Source organism: Dysidea avara, chromosome 11 (assembly GCF_963678975.1).
Source record: "Dysidea avara chromosome 11, odDysAvar1.4, whole genome shotgun sequence".
In the NCBI taxonomy this organism is placed as follows: Eukaryota; Metazoa; Porifera; class Demospongiae; order Dictyoceratida; family Dysideidae; genus Dysidea; species Dysidea avara.
Window position 1 is genome coordinate 17,113,133 of NC_089282.1, and position 23,996 is coordinate 17,137,128.

General features: G+C 37.3%; 1 protein-coding gene across 3 annotated transcripts; it reads left to right on the top strand.

Moving 5' to 3' along the window:
- Positions 1-1,422: 1,422 nt before the first annotated feature.
- Positions 1,423-23,653, top strand: LOC136239399 (uncharacterized). Of its 3 annotated transcripts, XM_066030132.1 has the most exons (4): positions 1,423-1,616; positions 10,313-10,606; positions 18,469-19,175; positions 21,832-23,653. In XM_066030132.1, exons 1-4 carry the CDS (start codon positions 1,577-1,579, stop codon positions 23,503-23,505), a joined length of 2,715 nt encoding a protein of 904 aa, XP_065886204.1. In that variant the 5' UTR covers positions 1,423-1,576; the 3' UTR covers positions 23,506-23,653. The 3 variants fall into 3 exon arrangements, with proteins under 3 accessions (XP_065886204.1, XP_065886202.1, XP_065886203.1); XM_066030130.1 differs by lacking the exon at positions 1,423-1,616 and having other exon boundaries at positions 9,768-10,606; XM_066030131.1 differs by lacking the exon at positions 1,423-1,616 and having other exon boundaries at positions 9,768-10,606; positions 18,472-19,175.
- The last annotated feature ends 343 nt before the right edge of the window (positions 23,654-23,996 follow it).

The following is a 23,996-nucleotide window of genomic DNA, read 5'->3' on the forward strand; positions in this document are numbered from 1 at the left end:
GAGTTTTAGTCAATAAGAAATTGCTTGATCCACTCTAAATAAGTTCCACGGATCCCACAGTAGTCTAGTTTATGGAGTAATCGTTTATGAGGCACCTTGTCAATGGCCTTTGAAGAGTCTAAAAACAGAATATCAATTTGGTGTCCAGAGTTAAGGTGTGTGGCTATATCATGTATTGTTGTGATAAGCTGTGTCTCGCATGATCGATTCTTCCTAAATCCATGTTGAGTGTCACTTAGAATCGAGTTAGTCTCAAGGTGTTTGTACACTAAACTTTATAATATTATGTGCTGAAAGATCTTACATGGTATGCTTGTCAATGATATTGGCCTATAATTAGCAGGATTCTTACGTGATCTTTTCTTGAAGACTGGCGTTTACAACACAGGCAGTTTTCCAGTCACTTAGTGATGCCTTGAATATAAGGGTAAGTGTGGGAGCCATAAGCGGTCTCTTTTAATAAGCGAGCTGGGATCTCATCAGGCCATGGGCTTTATGGCTCTGTATGTCAGCTAATAATCTAGCCATGCCCTCTACAATGATGTCTTCTGTAATGATAAAATTGTATGGGGAAGCCCCTAGGTCTGGTAGGGTAGAAACATCGTAGACAGATAGAAATTGTTTATCGATAGCATTAGCCTTCTCTTGTGAGTCATTTACAGTTAACCCATTAACATCTAATGGTGGAATAGTTACTTGATCACGCTTTTTGCACTTCACATAAGACCATAGATTCTTGTAACCTCTGTTGGAATCAGGACTGAACATATCACATAAATATCTGTTATGCGCTTGTCAACACTCTTTTTCTTCATAAGTTTTTTAGCAGCACAGTACTAGTATTCCTTCCAATCCTCAACTAAATTGCTCCTTCTAGCTCGGTTGTATAATCGCTGTTTCTTACTTCAGAGATGTTTGATTAAAGGGGTTGGTTGGATTTGCCTGAAGGGGCAGTTTTGGTAGGTAAAAGTTGTAGACAGTTCATTATCTCTGGCTTGTCACTTCGGTGTCCATAATAAAAGAAACTGGGGTGGTTAGCTGAATGCAACAGGTAAGGGCAAAGATAATACGGGAGGGGGATCGATTATAATTATTTCAGCTGAAATATCTGGGCCCCCCTTTGAATGCATGCAAATGGTGTTAATAATAAATTTTGTAGGAAGGGGGGCTCCAAATATATCGTTACAGGCCAACAAGACGTAAGCTAGACAAGACAGAATGCTGTTATTACTATTATTACTATTATTATAATATATTGTGTAAAGTACAAGACCTCAATAACGAGTATAAAGTACATGATTAGGCCACTCCAAATAAATTTTCTGTTTCCGGTCCTGGACTCAAGCATATTTTACTGAGCCTCTCAGTATGCAAGAATAACCGGAAAATAATGGAAGAATACGGAATAATGGAATATTTAGAGCTGACAGTAACTAAATGCGGGCGGTGGACGGGAAACAGAGAATTTTATTATTTGGAGTGGCCTTAGCTACCTGTTTCTGTGACAATCTGATTACTCACAGCACGTGAAGTGGCCGGGCTAAACGGAAGTCGATTAACCCTGTCTGACTTGAAGATGGTTGATGTTCCCTCTGATTTTAGTCCAGATTTTAGTGGTACGTTTGTTTTGTCTGTTGTATTTTAAATTTGTAGTTGTAGTGTTCTTTTTGTGGGTGACACTTTGTAGCTACAGGTTTTGCCTTTTGTGTTTGCCTTCCATTGTGGTATAATTGGGGCGAGCCTGAGCGAGCCCCACAAATGGCAGTAGTCACTCGTACGTCCGACCCGTATGTCTGAACATTCCCAAGAGTTTACGTAACGAACATGGACAGCCCCACACTGGTAGTGCTCAACTGTACGTACAACCATACATCTGACCATTCCCGAGAGTTTACATAACGAACATGGACAGCCCCACACTGGTAGTGCTCAACTGTACGTACGACCGTACGTCTGACCATTCCCGAGAGTTTACGTAACAAACACGGAAGAAAGCCCCACATGGCTTAGAATTTGTCGATTGTCACTTCAGTGTCTCACAACTTATTCTTATCACATTGACATGGACAAAGAAGACCATCTTGAAAGAAGGCTGGGAGAAAACGAGGCAGGGCGAGGAGGGAACACTGGCTGGTAAATGTCCGGGTGAATGGTACATGCATCACGTTCACGAAAATTTCCTGTACATGTTGAGTTTGTGCCACTTGGCTTAGAATTTGTCACGTGGGCTACAACTTCTTATCTACATAGACATGGACAAAGAAGACCGTCTTAGAAGAAGGCAGGGAGAGAATGAGACAGGCCAAGGATGGCAGCACATGAAGCACAAGCAAGTAGACACCTGAAAAATTCCATGCACACTCGCAGAAGAGAGCATGCAGTTGGCCAATTAAACTGCAGAAGACAGAGAGATAAGTCCTAGTTGACTATGCTTCCACACAGTTATGTAGCTATACACTGGCAGTCCACTGAGCCTCCCAACTTGAACTTTTTTCACCTTCCTCCAGCTACCTCTAGAGTAGCCTGAGCATTTCTGTATGTGTAGCTACAAACACACACGTTAAATGCTATTCATGGAAATACAGTTGATGCCGCATCACTTTTTACATACAACTCAGGCTCGCCCCATCATGCTTTTAGCATCTGTCTAGTAATACTAATAGCTATTAAATAGACTGTAGTTTAAATGCCATTGCGTCCATACAGGGGCATCAGTTAAGCCCTTGCCTTATTTACATGACTGCCGGAACAATAGCAATAGCCTAGCTTAAACCCCCACTCAGGGGCATGCCTAGAAAGGGGGTTTTCACTAAGCAACTGTACAATAATAGTGTTACATGTGGTGACTGTTCTATTAGAGTATTTCACTGCCTGCTCTATTATAGTATCTCGATCTTTAGCCATAATATTGTTTGGAGAATTGCTTGGGGAGGGAGGCTGTGCCCTCACAGATCATCACTAAAATGATGTAGACTGATGTACTCCTGCTGGTATTGTTTTTGCCAACAAATTATATCAGCAGCAGGACACTTATCTGAGCTTCTCTTGCTACTGGCAATTTCAGTAAGGATGACCCCCTTGGCATGCCCCTGCCACTGGTAACTGTTAAATTTTAAAAGCCAAAATTAATTACCATATTACTGAGTATAATATACATAGATTGTTCTTAAAGTCTGTTAAAGATTGTGAGTGTATAACATCAGAGGGAGGGTATAGTGAATTCCATAGCAGGATGGTTTTATTCCACGGAAACCCATAGTCAGGCGCTGCCCACCCCTTCGCAAAAAGTACAGATCCATTTCAAAGAATTCAATTATACAGCATAGATATTACTGCTGGTTATGCCAGATAATTGCCTGCATTTCAAGATTATTTTTTAAGATGACATATTAATTAGCTAGCATGGAATTTCTGTGATAATGAGATTAGTATTTCACCAGACTCCTTTACGTTTTGTACAGGGGCAGGTACACCAAGGGTATTTATTAGGAAACCCCATTTGAAAATTGCTTCCACAATGGCTAAGGTTTAATTGAATTTTGGATTGGCTAATTGAGTAAGTTTACACTATAGCTATTATAAGTTATACCACACAGCTGTTGTGGCACAGTGGGACATGTTGCATACAGTAAGGTACGCATGAAGTCCCATAAAATATTTTTTTTAATATTAGATTAGATTATTAGATTTGATAGGTTGGGTTAGCAGTTAAGTGCCAATTCTGTGGTGTCATGTCTGGTAGCAGTTAACTACAGGAAATGCTGTTCAATTTATCACACAAAAACATGTGTACAGGTAGCTACCTTGTATGGCCTTTTATAGATAATACAATCTAATCCAAAACAGCCAAGCTGTAAAAAAAGTGTGCGGCCCTCAGAAAGGCTATGGTGAAAAAAGATGTGAAATCCAAGGTGGCGGCCAAGAAATGGCTGTGATGGTAGGTTAATGGTAAAAATTTTAATAACGACAATTCAGGTGAATTTTTGTGCCGCTTCACAAAATTTACCTAAATTGTCATTATTAAAATTTTTACCATTAACCTACCATCACAGCCATTTCTTGGCCGCCACCTTGGATTTCACATCTTTTTTCACCATAGCCTTTCTGAGGGCCGCACACTTTTTTTACAGCTTGGCTGTTTTGGATTAGATTTCATTTCTTTTTGTATTTGTATACCCCAAAGCCGGCCTATGGCCAGCTTTGGGACTTTTTTAACCTATGTTTTTTTCTTTACTACAGGAAGAAGAAAAGATGAAGTAGATGTACTTTAAATATTTTATCAGTAAATGTACAAATTATATATACTGTATAATACATATGTGACCGGATTTGCGAAAAGGGGTCTTCCACACACATCCAATTTGCCAACTTTGACAATTGATAACTTCAGATTGGAAAGAGCTATTGTCTTGAATTTTGGGCAGTGGTGAGCACCACTATAGCTGAATACATGGTGAAATTTTCAGGTTAATATGTTACTTGAACACTGAGTTATGGTCTCCAACGGTTACAGAATTGGATGTGTGTGGAAGACCCCTTTTCGCAAATCCGGTCACATAATATTATATTGATTACAGAAATCTCCATGGTGGTTTCTTTGTAACTGAACACTCTACAAGGTGACTTCTTCTAATTGCTCTCTCTACAGGGTGAATTGTTTGTAGCTGAACGATCTACAAGGTAACTTCTTCTAGCTGATCTCTCTACAGGGTGATGTGTTTGTAGCTGAATTCTGTATAGGTGATTTGTTTGAAGCTGAGCTCTTTATAGAATGGTTTCTTTGTAGCTGAGCTCTCTAAAAGGTAACTTCTTCTAACTGATCTTTCTACAGGGCAATTTGTTTCTGGCAGAATTTTCTACAGGGTGATTTCTTTGCAGCTGAACTCTCTACATGGTGGTTTCTTTGTAGCTGAACTCTCTACAAGGTAATTTCTTCTAGCTGATCTCTCTACAGGGAGATTTGTTTGTAGCTGAACTATCTACAAGGTAACTTCTTATAGCTGATCTCTCTACAGGGTGATTTGTTCGTAGTTGAATTCTGTACAGGTGATTTGTTTGCAGCTGAGCTCTTTACAAAATGGTTTCTTTGTAGCTTAACTTTCTCCAAGGTAACTTCTTCTAACTGATATTTCTACAGGGTGATTTGTTTGTAGCTGAACTATCTACAAGGTAATTTCTTCTAGCTGATCTCTCTACAGGGTAATTTGTTTGTAGCTGAATTCTGTACAAGTGATTTGTTTGCAGCTGACCTCTTTACAGAATGGTTTCTTTGTAGCTGAACTCTCTACAGGGTGATTTGTTTGTAGCTGAAATCCATACAAGGTAACTTCTTCTAGCTGATCTTTCTACAGGGCGATTTGTTTGTAGCTGAGTTCTCTACAGGGTGTTTGTTTGCAGCTGAATTCTCTACATGGTGGTTTCTTTATAACTGAACTCTCTACAAGGTGACTACTTCTAGCTGATCTCTCTACAGGGAGATTTGTTTGTAGCTGAACTCTCTACAGGTGATTTGTTTGTAGCTGAACTCTCTACAAGACGATACTTCTAGGTGATCTCTCTACAGGATTCCTTGTTTCTAACTGAACTCTCAACAGGGTGATCTGTTCATAGCTTAACTTTCTACTGGGTGATTTGTTTGCAGCTGAACTCTCTAAATGGTGGTTTCTTTGTAGCTGAACTCTCTACAATGTGACTTCTTCTAGCTGAACTCTCTACAAGGTGACTTGTTTCTAGCTGATCTCTCTACAGGGTGACTTGTTTCTAGCTGAACTCTCTACAGGTGATTTGTTTGTAGCTGAACTCTCTACATGGTGGTTTCGTTGTAGCTGAACTCTCTACAAGGTAACTTCTTCTAGCTGATCTTTTTACACTGCATATTTGTTTGTAGCTGAGTTCTCTACAGGGTGAATTGTTTGCAGCTGAACTCTCTACATGGGAGTTTCATTGTAGCTGAACTCTCTACATGGGAGTTTCATTGTAGCTGAACTCTCTACAATGTGACTTCTTCTAGCTGAACTCTCTACAGGGTGACTTGTTTCTAGCTGAACTCTCTATAGGTGATTTGTTTGCAGCTGAACTCTCTACATGGTGGTTTCTCTGTAGCTGAACTCTCTACATGGTGGTTTCTTTGTAGCTGAACTCTCTACAAGGTAACTTCTTCTAGCCGATCTTTCTACAAGGTGATTGAGTTTTTTGTAGCTGAACTCTTTACATGGTGGTTGCTTTGTAGCTGAACTCTCTAAAAGGTGACTTCTTCTAGCTGAACTCTCTACAGGATGATTTGTTTGAAGCTGAACTCTCTACGTGGTAGTTTCTTTGTAGCTGAACCCTCTACAAGGTAACTTCTTCTAACTGATCTTTCTACAGGGTGATTTGTTTGTAGTTAAATTCTCTACAGGGTGATTTATTTGCAGCTTAACTCTCTACAAGGTGACTTCTTCTAGCTGAACTCTCAACAGAGTGATTGATTTTTTTGCAGCTGAACTCTCTACATGGTGGTTTCTTTGTAACTGAACTCTCTACAGGGTGATTTGTTTGTAGCTGAACTCTCTACAGGTGATTTGTTTGCAGCTGAACTCTCTACATGGTGGTTTCTTTGTAGCTGAACTCTCTACAAGGTAACTTCTTCTAACTGATCTTTCTACAGGGTGATTTGTTTGTAGTTGAATTCTCTACAGGGTGATTTATTTGCAGCTTAACTCTCTACAAGGTGACTTCTTCTAGCTGAACTCTCAACAGAGTGATTGATTTTTTTGCAGCTGAACTCTCTACATGGTGGTTTCTTTGTAGCTGAACTCTCTACAAGGTAACTTCTTCTAACTGATCTTTCTACAGGGTGATTTGTTTGTAGTTGAATTCTCTACAGGGTGATTTATTTGCAGCTTAACTCTCTACAAGGTGACTTCTTCTAGCTAAACTCTCAACAGAGTGATTGATTTTTTTGCAGCTGAACTCTCTACATGGTGGTTTCTTTGTAACTGAACTCTCTACAGGGTGATTTGTTTGTAGCTGAACTCTCTACAGTGTGATTTGTTTGTAGCTGAACTCTCTACAGGGTGATCTGTTCATAGCTGAACTCCCTATAAGGTAACTTCTTCTAGCTAATCTTTCTACAGGGCGATTTGTTTGTAGCTGAGTTCTCTACAGGGTGATTTGTTTGCAGCTGAACTCTACATAGTAGTTTCTTTGTAGCTCTACAATGTGACTTCTTCTAGCTGAACTCTCTACAAGGTGACTTGTTTCTAGCTGATCTCTCTACAGGGTGACTTGTTTCTAGCTGAACTCTCTACAGGTGATTTGTTTGCAGCTGAACTCTCTACATGGTTTATTTCTTTGTAACTGAACTCCCTGCAAGGTGACTTCTTCTAGCTGATCTCTCTACAGGGAGATTTGTTTTGTAGCTTAACTCTCTACAGGTGATTTGTTTGCAGCTGAACTCTCTACATGATGGTTTCTTTGTAGCTGAACTCTCTACAAGGTAATTTCTTCTAGCTGATCTCTCTACAGGCCGATTTGTTTGTAGCTGAACTCTCTACATGATGGTTTCTTTGTAGCTGAACTCTCTACAAGGTGATTTCTTCTATAGCTGATCTTTCTACAGGGTGATTTGTTTGTAGTTGAACTCTCTACATGATAGTTTCTTTGTAGCTGAACTCTCTACAAGGTGATTTCTTCTATAGCTGATCTTTCTACAGGGTGATTTGTTTGTACCTGAACTATCTACATGATGGTTTCTTTGTAGCTGAACTCTCTACAAGGTAACTTCTTCTAGCTGATCTCTCTACAGGACAATTTGTTTGTACCTGGACTCTCACATGATTGTTTCTTTGAAGCTGAACTCTCTACAAGGTGATTTCTTCTAGCTGATCTTTCTACAGGGTGATTTGTTTGTAGCAGAACTCTCTACAAGGAAACTTCTTCTAGCTGATCTCTCCACAGGGAGATTTGTTTGTAGCTGAACTCTCTATACATGATTTGTATGCGGCTGAATTCTCTACATGATGGTTTCTTTGTAGCTGAACTCTCTACAAGGTAACTTCTTCTAGCTGATCTCTTTACAGGGTGAATTGTTTGTAGCTGAACGATCTACAAGGTAACTTCTTCTAACTGATCTCTCTACAGGGTGATTTGTCTGTAGCTGAACTCTCTACAAGGAAACCTCTTTTAACTGAGCTCTGTACAAGGTGAATTGTTTGTAGCTGAACTATCTACAAGGTAACTTCTTCTAGCTGATCTCTCTACAGGATGATTTGTTTGTAGCTGAACTATCTACAAGGTAACTTCTTCTAGCTGATCTCTCTACAGGGTGATTTGTTTGTAGCTGAATTCTGTATAAGGTGATTTGTTTGCAGCTGAGCTCTTTACAGAATGGTTTCTTTGTAGCTGAACTCTCCACAAGGTAACTTCTTCTAGCTGATGTATCTACAGGGTCACTAGTTTGTAGCTGAATTCTCTACATGGTGGTTTCTTTGTAACTGAACTATCTATAAGGTGACATTTTCTAGCTGATCTTTCAACAGGGTGATTTGTTTGTAACTGAACTCTCTACAAGAAAACTTCTTCTAACTGATGTCTGAACAGGGTGAATTGTTTGTAGCTGAACTCTCTACAGGGTGATTTGTTTGTAGCTGATCTCTATACAGGTTACTTATTTCTAACTGCTCTCTTGAATTTTGTTCAGGGTGACTGCTCTATTAGGATGACTGCTCTATTAGAGTATCTCGATCTCGCACTTGCTACACCAAGTTGGATTTCGTGTTATAACTCCGTGGCTTTAAGTCTGATTCTTCTACACCATTGAAGAGCCTTTCTAAGATGATAACTCCATCTGTACAGCGATTTTCAAAGCATTACCCCAAGTGGTTTATCTGGTAGGCGTGGCAAGCATAATAATAATAATAATAATAATAAAAATTAGCTAATCTCGATTGCGTAATTGTTACACACTGTTGATTTTTTCGCTGTATCTTCCTGGTTTTTAGCTCGATTTCTTTCAAACCACAAAAGGTTTGAGGTTCAATAGTTAACCTATTCACCCACCGATTTTCAGCTTCTTCCCATACGCGGTTTACCCTGTAGGCGTGACAACATATTGGTGTTATTTTTCGTGCATAATCGCTCATAACTCTTTGCCTGTTTATGGTATTCCAGCCAAAGTTGGTACAGAGATGCGCCTTTATACCCCCCTTCTGTGTGCCAAATTTCAAGGCAATCGGATAACGCGTTCGCGTTTTATAGCAGTTTTTGTAAGTGTGCGAAAAGAGGAAGAAAAATAAGAAGAAAAAAAAAAAACCAAGAAACTAAGCCAATTTTTGAAGTCGCATATCTCAGGAATGCCTGAAGCGATTTCGCTCAAATTTGGAATGTGGAGTACTGAAGTTGGAGGGAATGTACACAGCAAAATTTGTCTTGTTTCATCAAGGCAGCACAGAGCTACGGAGGTGCGAAAATTGCATTATCTTTCTTCCTGTCAATATACTCACGGGGTTGCGCGCCGGCTTCTTGGGCCGCACGACACACTACCGTGTGTCTTGATAGCTAGGTGCATCGCATATAGTATATACTATGTATGAGTAAAACTACAATGCTTTGATCTAAAATAATTGCTATTCTAAATTTTCATTTATGATATAGTTTTACTATGTAACTATAGCTAAATGATCAAATGCTCTTTAGAATGTCTAGATATCTAAAACATACACAGTTAGCAATTAGTAATACTGAAACAACACTACTATCAGTGCCACACCATACCCACACTGGGCAAAGGTGGGGCCTATAGTTGTTGCAAATGCCCCTATCAGCACCTACAACTTGGGTGACAAATGCCCACCACTGCCCAACCTGGGGTACATGTAGAGGTGTGCGATGACTAATTTGAACTTATCTCGATTGTCTAACATATCTCAATAACTGAAACAATTAAGCTGCCAATATTGTAACCGGTAAAGTGAGCAAATTGCAATTTGAAGACTATAAAAATCTGAAAAATGTTAGTATTAACACTGTTCCCAAGTGGTAGGAGAGAGAGTTGGAGTCACCAGGAAGTACCTAGACAATCAGGTATACAAATAATTTACGGAAATTTGCTATTATCTAGATTAATAAACCTATCATCTTTATCTCGATAAGTCTTATGATATCTCAATAATCGAATATATCTAGATAATCACACACCTCTAGGTACATGTATGGGATACGTCATTGATATGTAGGTGCATCATGTGTATGTTTATATCCTTGTTTACATATAGCTTTATCTTGTTGCTATATAGCATTTCATTATTTCATGAAATAATTTATTTATGTTCAGGTCATATTCATGCAAGCACTCGTCCCACGATGAAGGACTTAAATAAGTACATAATACCATTGGTTGCCACAAAGTGGTATGATCTTGGACTAGATTTATTGGATGCCAAGCACGAGCATTTGTTAGATATCATTGAAGGAGACTACAAATATGATACGCAGTGTTGCTGTAGGAAAATGTTCAGTGAATGGCTGCGGACAACTGATACTCCTACCTGGGACCAGTTAATAGTAGCTATTAGAACTATTAATTTGAATGAAGCAGCTAGTAAAATTGAATCACTGTTTCCACAAGGTGACCCATACATACACATAATAAGTGTTTATATGTGAATATATCATAAATATAAAGCCCAAGAGTATCTGTCTGTTTGTACTTTTGCTGTCCAGCAATTTTATACTGCCAACTATATACAGGTATGATGGAACTATAACAAACTCACACTCTCAGCCTAGTACATATGTTGAGGTTAAAAGTGAAGTAGAGATCCAAGCAATAACAGTAATGAAACAAGAGATGAATGATGGTATTACAGCATAGCTCAGTGGAAAATCCTTATACTGGCATGTTATATAGCAATGATTTTGTTCAATTCCAAAGTAGGGATTTTCCCACCAAGCTATGCTGTAATACCATGGTATTACAGCATAGCTCAGTGGGAACATCCTTACATTGCATGTTATAACAATGATTTTGTTCAATGCCAAAGTAGGGATTTTCCCACCGAGCTATGCTGTAATACCATCATTCATCTCTTGTTTCACTTTTTTATCACATGGATCCCTACTTCATTTTTAAATTAATGCTTTTTAATATTTAATATACTAGTTTTTTTTATTATTATTATTGCATACAGTTATTCAAGTGTGACTGTTCTATCTGTGTTAAAGTATCTCGAGTCAGCATTCACCGTGTGTCACTATTTCAGATATTTATTCTGCTAGCATTATAGGCCAATAATAACGGAGTGTATCATAATCAAGTAAATAGATTGTTAAGAGGTGTGGTCTTGGTTCTAGATTATTACAATTAATTGAACCAAGATTGCATTAATAGACGTAGTATTGAACCTATCTGAAGTTACAGGTATCTACTAACACTTAAATAAGTTTGTGGCATCTAAATAATGCTGCTCAAAGAAGGGGTCAATAGAGAAAATTAACACCTCACAATGGTTTCATTGCATAAAGAAGGACGGAAGCAAACCTGATTGAAGATAAAAGTAAAGACAAGGCACAAAGAGCACACAACCCTAAAAAGCACATCCCACTGGTGAGTTTGTTGTTGTTATCATGACGATGAATGAATTATAGTATTGTAGTGGACTGTACATAAGTACATGCGTGTATCACATTTTGTTGTAGCTGCTCAACAAAGCACAATCAAAGGACTGCAACCGTAAAATTGGTACTACCTTTACTTGTCAGTTGTAAACATTGTAGTTTATTAAAAGGCATCATTACCATTGATGAGATGTGTTTTGCTTGTTTTACAATGCCAATACTGAGTTGGGTATCAGATATCTTGAATATATTAAATGAAGCACACTCTGTAGCTAACAGAATTATTTTAGAACTTTGAGTGACCATCTCACCTACTGGAGCTGGATTAACATTCAGTGATTGAAAAGTAGCATCTTTAAATGATCAATCCATAGAGCTGGTCGAACATTATAAAGCTGCTATGTGTTATGTACGCTTAAATGCTTGTTGATATTTTGTCAGCAATTAAACTTATTATGAACCACTGTATAGATAGCCTATGTTTTTTGCTAAAATTATACAGTACAATAGTATTGTATAGTAGGGACCACAAAGGAGTAGGTTTGGCCCATGAATAACATCACCCAAAAACTAGCCTCAATTTTCCTGATAGTGATAAGACAGTATTGGTTAGGTAAAACTAAGCCCAAGCAAGCCTTCAGATCAATCCGAAATGCTTTCAACAAGTTGTTACGGAATTCAAAATATATAGTAAATATATTTAACAGAATTTTGTAGTGACTGACTGACTGAGTAACTGACTGATGTCTTCAGATAAGTGTAACTCGATAACAGCTAAGGCTATGGGCTTGATTTTTTCAATCTTTGGCGTCGCTTCGGTCCAACAGATGCCTTTTGGCAAATATACCGCAGTACGTACAATGCATTCTTCATGGACTTACCAGTGCCCTCCTTTGTGTCCCATTCATCTTTGCTGACAGCGAAAAATGTTGATTTGGCAGTAGCACATAATGGCTTCCCTTTGTAACGGAAATCGTCCATATTTTTCATAGTTGCTATTTTGATTACAGAGGTGCTTTTCAAAGAGTTCTTGATTCGTACTGCTGTGTAACGGGTTGAACATAGCCAACAATGAAGCATAATGGATACTCCACTTTTAAGATGATAATTGATATAACTGGGGAGAGCAGCACATAACACTTCTTATTATTTTACTATCATGCACTACTCCAGCTTGTTTCAGTACTTTTTATCGATGTGCTATGGTCCCTACTCTAGTTGAAAATTCCAATTTTTTTTGTGTACTTGTCCTAATAGAACACTTACTTAAACACCACCTTAGAAAGCTCCCCCAGCCAAAAAGAAGCCTTAAAAGAAGAAGTGTAAATCCGCTGGAAAATATGAAGTCAAAAGGAACCAATGAAAGTAGTTACTCTTTTTACCATTTTGTTCATATTATTTTTTTCCACTGATTTCAGATGAAAAGTACATAGACACAGCTTTGTGTCCATGACCTATATAATATCATTACCTATAACCACAGTATATCGAGTTCAGCAATGTTGTTGTATACCACTGCGTACTTGATTGTGTACCACTGCGTACTTGACTTATTGTGATAACATGCATATATAGCTGCACAAGTGCATGTGCATATATGTAATAGTTATAACACGGGCATGAGGGCATACATTCAGGCAAAGCCTGATTGCCTCGTGTTTCAACTAATATGTAGCACTTATCCGGCTGATAGCCTGTACAGCGTGATCAATCGCCCAAGCCAATACGAGTGCAGCCACTGGCTGTATTATATATGCATACCTAAAATTTTTGATTATGGATCAGCAGATAGTACGTTCTGGTTACGTTCAATTACAATAAACAGACATATCCTAGAGATATCACGGAGAATTTTGGTTATGCGAGTTTAATGTTTTAATCAGTGCTATTGAATCGTTTATGGAAAAAGTAAAGGCCTAGATAGGTAGGCTTGCTTGTAGAGTGGTTACTCCGTGAATAATGGCAGCTTCATGATGGGGGCTTGTCTGTATTCGAAAACGTGCAGAAACGATCGGTGAATAAGTTATAGCATTAGTTCTCTCCTTAGTCCAACATTTTTCAACTCTTAGGATGGCGAGGATAACAAAACGCACTCCATCTGAGTGGTTTTCATGGCAAAATTCAAGTCGTGCATCCTAATCACGTGAGTATTAATTGATCCCCACAATCGATTTCAGCCTTGACATCTATACTAGACTATCATTTCTTTATTGTTTTACAGTGATCTCTATTCCCAGGCTTTAATTTTTCTAATAATTTTTACACTAGTAAAGGAGAAATTTTTGTTATCAATAAGTCAGCATATACATTGCTAAAGGATGTGTTGAAAATCACTGGTTGATTTCCAGAGCATTATAGTACAGCATACATATAATGAATTGCAAAAGATAGAGGCGTCAGAGTAGGAGTGAAAGTGGTGAGGCTCAGTCCGTGTGGGGGAAAACTCCCCAGTTGAAATTTTGTATTTTGATTTGGAGGCAATTTTGGGCTGTAACACTGCATGTACATGTACTTAACAAGTGTTTGATGTAAGGGATAAAACAAGACACTTACCAAAAACCATCTCTGTAATGGTTAAACCTTACCATTTAAGTTTTATAATTAAAAAATAAATTGTAAGGATAGCAAACAAAGTCAAAGCTACGTAATCATAACACTATTATTTTAGAGGTGCCTAATATGGACAATGTGGTCATAAAACTGTAGAATAAGTGTTGTGTTGCCGTTAAATAAGTGTATGTTCACTACCTTTGGTTTTGGTTTCATCACATTTAAAAGCTTTTTTTTTTGTTGTTGATTTTTTTTTTATGTTGATGATAATGAAGTATAGGAATAGCTATGTATACCATGAAGCCACCTACCTAATTTCAATTTCAAAGGCAAATTTCAGGGTACATATCTTATAAACCCTGGCTGGCTATGCTATATGTAAATGCATCATGGCCTTGATGTAGGAGCAGCACTGCCAATTTCTTTTTATAAAAACTCAAGCAGAAATTGATTGTGGGAATTTATTATTGGTCATGTTATGAAAATTATTCATCTGATTTTGCATCCTTCAGCACTCAGACGGAAGCGCTTTGTCACCCTTGCCATCCTATGAGTTCAGAAACATTGGTTTAAGGTGAGAACTAGCGCTATAGCATATTCACAAGCAGTTTGCAGCTTTTTTGAATATGGACCATGCCCACCTTTTGAGTAGCATGAGACAAATACTGCAGTGAAGCTTACTCTATAGAAATGTTGTAAACAGTCTGTAAAATGATGCAGCAGCTTTGAAATGCTTGTAAAATTGTTTAATTGGACTTTTCCATGATACCCTTAGAACTTACCCATTCATGTTAATGAACGTAGTCACAACGTCAGTGGTCAGTCTCATATTGGTTTGGGTGATTCATCTCCCGTGGGCTCTTAGCCTGCAATTGGCATGGTACATATCAGCTGTATCACATGCACTCGTGATTTGCCTGATATGTGCACCCACGCTCTCCTCGCTTGGGTGTACATATCAAGCAAGTCACTCGGGTCCATGATACAACTATTACTAAATATCCACTAATATATCTGCAGGTGTAAATGAACCTGTTTTACTACCTTTTATTTCTATGATCCCTAATCTTTAAATTCTTAAAACTTGGGTTAGTAAATATAGTTTCAATCTATTAAGCACATGTAATTAACCACATTAATACCATATACCAAACTATGGCTTTGGTTTTTTAGTGGTATTAGAGGTGGAAGTACATTGAATTTAGCCACATATACTGTACCAGTAGTCTCGCGTAGCCAGACTGTTTTTTCCGTGTATTGGGTAGGAAAAAAAGGCTTTTTCCCTACCCAATACACAGAAAAAAGCGATCAGGCCATGCGAGACTACTGTACCAGCTATATAGCCACACTACTACTTAGTGGTTTCAAAGTTATAATAATATTATACAATGCTTTGAATGTCTACAGCGTTTAAGTCCATATGTTCACAAGAATTATAACTAATCATCAATTTGCTCAAATGAATTCACAAAATTGTTAGTAAACACATATGTATATTTAGGCACTTTATTATAAAGAAACCTGCCTACTCTAATATTCTACATAGCTACATCATGCAGAAAAATTTGTCTCAGGGTTGAAACAGGGTGAACATCACTGACCTGTATATACAGGTGTATATATATATATTATATATTGTTAACTCGATGTGACCCAGTTTACTCTAAGTAAAAGTATGTTATGTTTTGGGCACTATTACTTGGTTGTGTGCTATAGCAAAGAGTTTCCATAAGAGTGAAAGGTAAATGTGTACCAATTCAGGATATCATAAAGTACTATTGTACTGTATAGTAGGGACCACAAAGGTTTGGGCGTGGTCCATGAAAAAACATCACCAGAAAACCAGTCTCACTTTTCCCTGACAATGATGAGGCAGTATTGGTTGGTAAAACTAAGCCTTCAGATCAACCTGAAACACTTTCAAAAAGTTGCTACTGAATTTTAAAAATTATTAAAATAGAATTTTCTGGTGACTGACTAACTGACTGATGCCTTCAGCAAATATACAGTAACTCGATAACAGCTAGGGAAACATGCTTGATTTATCATTGTTCGACATCACTTCAGCCGGACACATGTCTTCTGGCATACTGCAGTACATACAATGCATTCTTCATGGACTTACCAGTGTCCTCCTTTGTGTCCCATTGTCAGCAAAGGTGTCGATTTGGCAGTAGCACAAAATGGCTTCCCTTCGTAATGGAAATCATCTGTATTTTTCATAGTGGCTACTTTGATTGTTAGGTGTTTTTTGAACGGTTCTTGATTCGTAATGCTGTGTAACGGGTTAAACATAGTTGACAATGAAGTGTAATGGATACTTCACTTTTCAGGTGATAGTGGGTAGCTGGGGCACGTGACGCCATTTCTTTCTTATTTTACAAAAAAAAAGAAGTTGACAAACAAAAGAATTGGAATTTTCAACTAGAGTAGGGACCACATAAAAAGTACTGAAACAAGCTGGAGTAGTGCACAGAATTAAATCACAGTAAGAAGCATTATAATGTTTAATATCATGCACTACTCCAGCTTGTTTCAGTACTTTGTATCGATGTGTTATGGTCCCTACTCTAGTTGGAATTCCAATTATTTGTGTACTTGTACAGCTAACAGTAAAATTAATAGGAAATATTTTATTCATAAGTATGTACTGTATTTCCTAGTGTAAAAGCCCAGATTTTTATTTCCTTTGCAGCATTTTTGACCCAGCCTGTACACAAATAGAGCCTTTGTGTTTGAGACCAGGTGTTTATTTTGGATAGGTCCAAGTAAAGGCCAGCATTTGATCAAATTCGAATCTTGACTGTTATTGTGACAGTAACATTAGAGAATCATTATACAGTGTGTTAACTACATAAACAAGTATAGTGGAAGCTTAAAATGATTGGAAAACAGTTGCATGATACTTTTCTGTATCCGTGCAGACTTTCACAGACTACTAACATGATCACTTGTAACATCTTCATCCCTCAGGTGGATCTAAACTTAATGTTAACAAGTTTGAAGGAAATAATTAAAGCAACTAATAGTCGACTCCATTAATAGCCCAGAAGGACAGAATGTGGCAGGGCCCAAGAATCAAAGAAAAGGTTCAGCATTTATTGACACTATATTCTATAATGGTGCTCTATATAGATAGGCTAGATACAGAGAGTGATAGCTAGGTGTGCTGCAATGACCAACGAAAAACGGGAAGCTGCAACTCCCTGGCTTATACTAGACAGCATTTATTCAAATGGGACTTTAATATGATACTCTTGTATACAAAACTGAGCACATGTAAATCCAATTAGATGACTTGCAGTGTTTTGATGCTGTATTAACCTTTTCTCAAAGAATGGTCATTGAAAAGTAACAAGAATTGTGTATAGATGATATGACAAAGGTTATCTGTTCTATACTTTTGAGATGTGATTCCAAGCACAGAATGATTGCAACACTCCAAAGTAAAGATCAGTGCTCTAATAAAGTAGTAACATATTTGATTTGAAGCTACTCTCACAAGACTGCAGTTTCTGAAGTTGTCAGAAAGTGGTCAAGCAATGTCCTAATAGGGAAATCACCGTAATAGGACAATGAAGGATGTTGATGTAATGAAACCTCAGAGGGTCTTAAAATTTTCCCTAGGGGAGTGCCCCCAGATCCTTCTAGATTGGCATGCTTCCATGCTAGTGAGCTTCGTACACTAAAGTATGCCTTCCTTTCTACATAATTTTAGCTATAATTATTAATAATATTATGTTATATAGCTAAACCCTGGCATCACACAAAGTCTGAATTGAAACCAATCATTAAAATTTCTGAAGCTGCCCATGTCTACTTTTCCTTCTACTTCAGAACCTACTCACCAGTAGTGATCTATTTCTAAAAGTTTTGCACACAATCTAGTGCACAATCCGGGTCGGGCCAATTTTTTTATAATCATGTGGTCAGGCCCGACAAAAAGTGGCCCAGCTGACCACCCAAGTATGTTTGAGATGTGTTCAGACAAGGATTTACTGCTTCCAAAATCTTCATAGATGAATGTGTGCAGTTTCTTTCTGTATTATCTACTGTATTTTGATTTTCATTTGCACAATGAAAACTTTGCTACTTTTAATTATTCATTGATTTTTGCATGTTTTTCTAGAAACAGCTAGTAATGAAATTTTTCTATGTCACCAAATTTTCTGTGGCCACCAATGACTATGCATAGGCAACTTCAAAGCACAGCAATCTCATATATTGTCCATACTTGTGCGGTGTGTGTGTGTGTGCGTGCGTGCGTGCATGCATGTGTATGAAAGGGGCATAGTAATGATATATACTTTTGCTTTAATATAGCAGCAAATAATCAAGTTGATCTACAACCAGTCAGAAAGGGCAACAAAACTTTTACCACTCAATTCAGCAAATTGTTAACAAAAGTTTCATATTTATTAGATCATAATTGTGGTGATAGGCTGGAAATGTGCAAGCGCTTCTGCTCTACATTATGTATCAGTGATGCCTCAGATCAATTACTTTTTGGTGACAACCAGTTGCCACAGCTTAAAGCCAGCAAGAACTTTGGTGAGCTGTTCATACAACTTCGTCACCACTGGGGATGGGATGAGTGGTCCATTCTTGAACACATCATTGACTTGGTTGAACTAAAGGAAGCAGAAGATGAATTGCATAAGTACAAACAATTTTTGGCCTCTAAACATGCAATTGAAATCATATCAGAAGAATTTTCAGATGTTGACTTACCACCAAATTGTGTCAGCTTTTCAATCATTTTAGATAAGCCATACTCTAGAGTATCTATACAAGAATATAGCAGAATCAAAGAGTTTATTTGTGGTATACTTGAAATCAACAAATACGTTATGCATCCCTTCATAAAATATTTCATTGGTTCCTTACACTTACAGTGGTATGTTGCTGGAGAAGCAGCTGCCCACATGATCAAAATGGCAAAACAGAATGAAAAAGCTTTACTTGCTAAATCCTTTGTATTTGTAAAAATTGGTGAAGAGGTTGTTCTGGATTGTTATTCACAGAAGCAAGTAAGTGATTACTTATATAGATGAGTTATGTACTATTATGTGTTTGAAAATTGTTGTTGACCTTTAATTTGCTGCCAGTTATTTTCAATGAAAACCTAGCTGTGTCTTGTAAATCAAAATGCTGCCAGTGCACAGAAGGCGTCATTTGCATAAAGCAAACTGCAGCATGTCAACATACCGTTGCAAACTTACCTTAAAATGTGGTAACCAAATGTACCATTGTGTACATCATCAGATAATGCATAATAATATGGTTGGGGAATCTTTATGACAATAAATACTCTTTATTGTGTGGTAACTTCCTATCATACAGTACGATAGTATCATACAGTACAATAGTACTGTATAGTAGGGACCACAAAGGAGTAGGCGTGGCCCACAAAATATCATCACCCAAAAACCAGCCTCAATTTGACAATGATGAGGCAGTATTGGTTAGTTAAAACTAAGCCCAAACAAACTTTCAGATCGACCGAAATGCGTTCAACAAGTTGCTACAGAATTTTAAAAATAATTTATTTAACGAAATTTTCTAGTGACTGACTGACTGACTGACTGACTGATGCCTTCAGACAAGCATAACTCGATAACGGCTAAGGCTATGGGCTTAATTTTTTCACTGTTCGATGTTGTTTTGGCCTGACAGATGTCTTTTGGCATACCGCAGTACGCACAATGCATTCTTCATGGACTTACCAGTGTCCTCCTTTGTGTCCTATTCATCTTTGCTGACAGTGAAAAGTGTCGATTTGGTGATAGCACGTGATGGCTTCCCTTTGTAACAGACATCATCCATACTTGTCATAGTGGCTATTTTAATAGCAGAGGTGCTTTCAAACAGTTCTTGATTCATACTGGGAGTGCTGTGTAATGGTTTGAACATATTTGACAATAAAGCGTAATGGATACTTCACTTTTCAGACGTTAATTGATACAACTGGGGTGCACGGCTCCATTTCTTTCTTTAGGTATGCATCTCATGGATTGCAGAGGTTCTTTTCGAACAGTTCTTGATTCGAAATGCTGTGTAACGGGTTGAACATAGCTGACAACGAAGCGTAATGGATACTACACTTTTCAGACGAAAATTGGGCAGCACGGTGCCATTTCAGATGCAGTATGCGTGGGTTCACCAATCATAATATTTACAAAAATAGTTAACAAAATATTTACAAAAATAGTTAACAAACAAGTACGCAGAAAATTTAGAATTTTCAACTAGAGTAGGGACCATAATACATCGATAAATGAACTGAAACAAGCTGGAGTAGTACATGATATAAAATCACAGTAAAACAATAAGAAGTGTTATATCCCTACTGTACTCAAGATACCATAATGGAAATGCAGGCTTCCAATTTTTTCTGTGTACTTGTACAGTTAGTTGCCATAATTATTATGTTGGTTTGGATGTACGTATGTGGTGTTAATTATATTCAGCAGTATACGCCAAATGAAAATCACTCATCTATGTAGATGTTTCATATAATGTATTGGTATATTGCAATGTTTTAAATTAACTATGCTAAGATACTTCAATCACATGCCTACTGACAAAACTATGCTTGATCTACTAACAAAACTATGAATATGTGTAGACAATTTTCCTCTCTGCTAATCACAGTTTTATCAGAGTAGAGACCCATGAATGTAGTTTTATTAGCACCATTCTCATCACATGCGGTGCTACTAGCTTAGATTTCTCTATACATCTTTGGTTGCATGAATCATACTATCCTGTCTAATCTAGCAGAATTACAACTCTTGATAGTCTATTATTGAGTCTTATAGAGCTGTTCATTCATCTACCATACTGTATTCCATTTGCCCACCCATCACCCCTATGTGGGTCACCTAATATTTCCAGTCCTGTTCAAAAACTATCTAAGGGGCAATGGAAGAGCATGCGAAAGATTTAGGGGACCAATCGAAGTTATACAGTGGAGTTTGAAGCAGATTCTATTCCGTGAATGTTATATAATATATCCCATAGGGACCTGTGAGAATTAGGCTTAATACAGGGAGTCAGAAATGTGTAACTAAAACAATAAGAGATTATCTTATTGGGGGTGGGGTTCCAAATTTTTGAAGCTCTGGGATAGTATTTTAGATTATTTTTATGTTGAAAATAAGTAAATAGTAAATACTTATGTACAGTTTTTTAGATGTATAAATGTGGCTGTTATATTAGAGTTGTTGACTGTACTATTTACAGTATCTCAAGATCTGTTTCCACCACTTATGAACTCTCCATATCACTTGCAAATCACGATTAACTGCTGGCTAGATCTCTTGTGAATGGTTTTGAATCATGGCACTACAATTTGACTACCGTGATAGGTACTTCTTTTTCACATAAATAATTTCACCAAGTCTGTGCACTATGACCACTGCTGATTTGTGCTGACACAGTTGTTTCTGCATTGCATCTTTAGTGTATGCTAAGCACATGTATTTCAATAGTTTGTTTAAAGGAACTTTATATTGAGCATTATTTCTACAGCCAAACCCTATGCTGAGTCCCTATTATTCCAGTCCACCAATACAGTTCCGTTGCCTACTGAGAAACCTAAATTTAAGGACAATATAAATGTTGTGTGTTATGTGTTAAATAAATTATGGCATTGATATACATAGAGTTTATTGCTACTTGTAGGAAGATCATTCATATGATGGATATGCTGCTACTACAGATGACACACAATTTTACGACACACAATATGACACACATGGGTACATTTCCTCTAGTGTCATATTCCCTGGTGGCTATGATCATGAATTTATGGAACTTGTTCCTAACAGATTGATATGTATGCTTTGTAAATTGCCATGTTATGAGGCACACAAGTGCAAAGAATGTGGCCAGGTTTACTGTAAGCATGATCTTGACCACCTGAAATCTATGACTGACATGAGCTATGCATGTCCTATGTGCCATGTGGAGCCTTTTTTAACCAGTCCTTACCTAGCAGATCATGAAATTAAGGAACACACAATTAATTGTCCCAATAAAAACTATGGGTGTTGCTGGATTGGAAAATTAGATGACCTTAATATGCATACCAAAGATTGTAAATGTAGACACGTAAAATGTCATCACTGTGGTGACTTTGTAAACTCCACTACCATAACCAATCATACTAGCTCTCAATGTCCTTGTTATTGTCAGCATTGTGAAATCACAGCAGAGAGGGAAGTGATAAGTAAACAACACAAAGAGAAGTGTCACAACTATCCCCTTTCATGTCCCAACAAGTGTGGACTAGATGATATCCCTCGAGCTAACATGAGCGAGCACAGGACACAGTGTCCACATGAAATGGTAACTTGCAGCAACTGTAATGTGAAGATTGTACGAAAGAACCTGGTGACTCATAGAAGAAAGAAACATTCGTGGTTTGAGACTGAACACTTGCTCTGTATTTTTATATATTGCATCTCAGTGAGCATCATTAGCCTTGCTGCTTATATTTCTTTTACTGGAGATAGTGATCACAGTGCAAATGGACTATGGTATATGACTCTTAAACACTCCGGTGATTACCAAGAGGTAAACATTTTACCAGTCATTTTGAAAATATCTGACTTTATTGAAAAGATAAATAATAAAGAACAATGGGACAGTAGTCCCTTCTTTGACCTAGAAAGTGGGCATGAAATGTGCTTAAGTATTTATCCTGATGGCAAAGATGATGGTGAAGGTACTCATGTGTCTGTCTACCTTTTTATAATTTCTTTTGATGAAAAACTACAGCAATTAAATGATAAATCATTGACTAGGCCACTAACAGTGGAAATCCTCAACCAACTTAGTGATAAAGACCATTATAACTACAGTACCATGATAGTAGATGATACAAAAGTATTGGAATTTCCTCAGTTCATTTCTCATGACTTTCTCTTTAGTCATGGTGGATATATTGTTGAAGACACTCTTTACTTCAGAATCTCTTATGAGTCTTCTATCACAGACAAAGAAATTACTTATACTTTGTTTTTTCTGTTTTGGATATTTTCACTTGCCATCACAATAGTCATTTACTGCTCTTGTGGATTCCTTTGCAGTGGATTTCATAGGATAATCTTTGTGATCATTATGTGGCTTGTTGTGTACACAGTTTTAAGAGCAGTAGTCTGGGCTATTGATAACTTTAGTGGTGTCACACTTATCAAATTGATCATGATTCTTGAATATTTGGATGGCAATAGAGAAGTGCAGAGTGAAGTAAATGCAGCTATTTTGCAAACTTTGTCACCATCAAATGTTATTATTTTTGTTATTATAATTACCATTATTACTTATTTTTATACCATCCACCATCCACACTAATCACTATGTTGAGATATACTATTAAGTACAATCAACATGGTTAATTAATGACACTAAAAGTAGCTGGTTACAAGTAATATGAATAGTAAATTTATAAGTAATAAGTTTGAATTCTGTGCCTAGCAGTAAGCATTTTCTAATTTTATGTTACTCTTCCACTATACTGAAATCTGCAAGAATAGTCATGTATCAAGGAGTATAGCAAATTGATTTGTGTCATGGATGATAATATCTAGCCACTTACAGAAAATACAGTTCAGCTATAATATCAAAGTTCTAGACTGTACAATCTTCATCATAAGATAACTATAGTTATAGACACATCATCAACTGTAGGCACCAGCCTATTATGCTGGCATTATTTTGAGCATAATAGGTACTTTGAAGCATCAAGCATAATGCTGGCATAATAGGTAGATTTTGCCATTCTGTTAACTGTTATCAGTGAAAATGCTTATCATGGAAAAATATTGACATAACTATTCTTATTC

Excerpts from the sequence above, each read along its gene's own strand:
- LOC136239399 (XM_066030130.1), top strand. The coding sequence starts at position 10,222 with ATGTGTATGTTTATATCCTTGTTTACATATAGCTTTATCTTGTTGCTA. Across the intron at positions 10,607-18,468 it reads TGAATCACTGTTTCCACAAG|CAGCAAATAATCAAGTTGAT; the intron begins GTGACCCATACA and ends GCTTTAATATAG. Across the intron at positions 19,176-21,831 it reads ATTGTTATTCACAGAAGCAA|GAAGATCATTCATATGATGG; the intron begins GTAAGTGATTAC and ends TGCTACTTGTAG.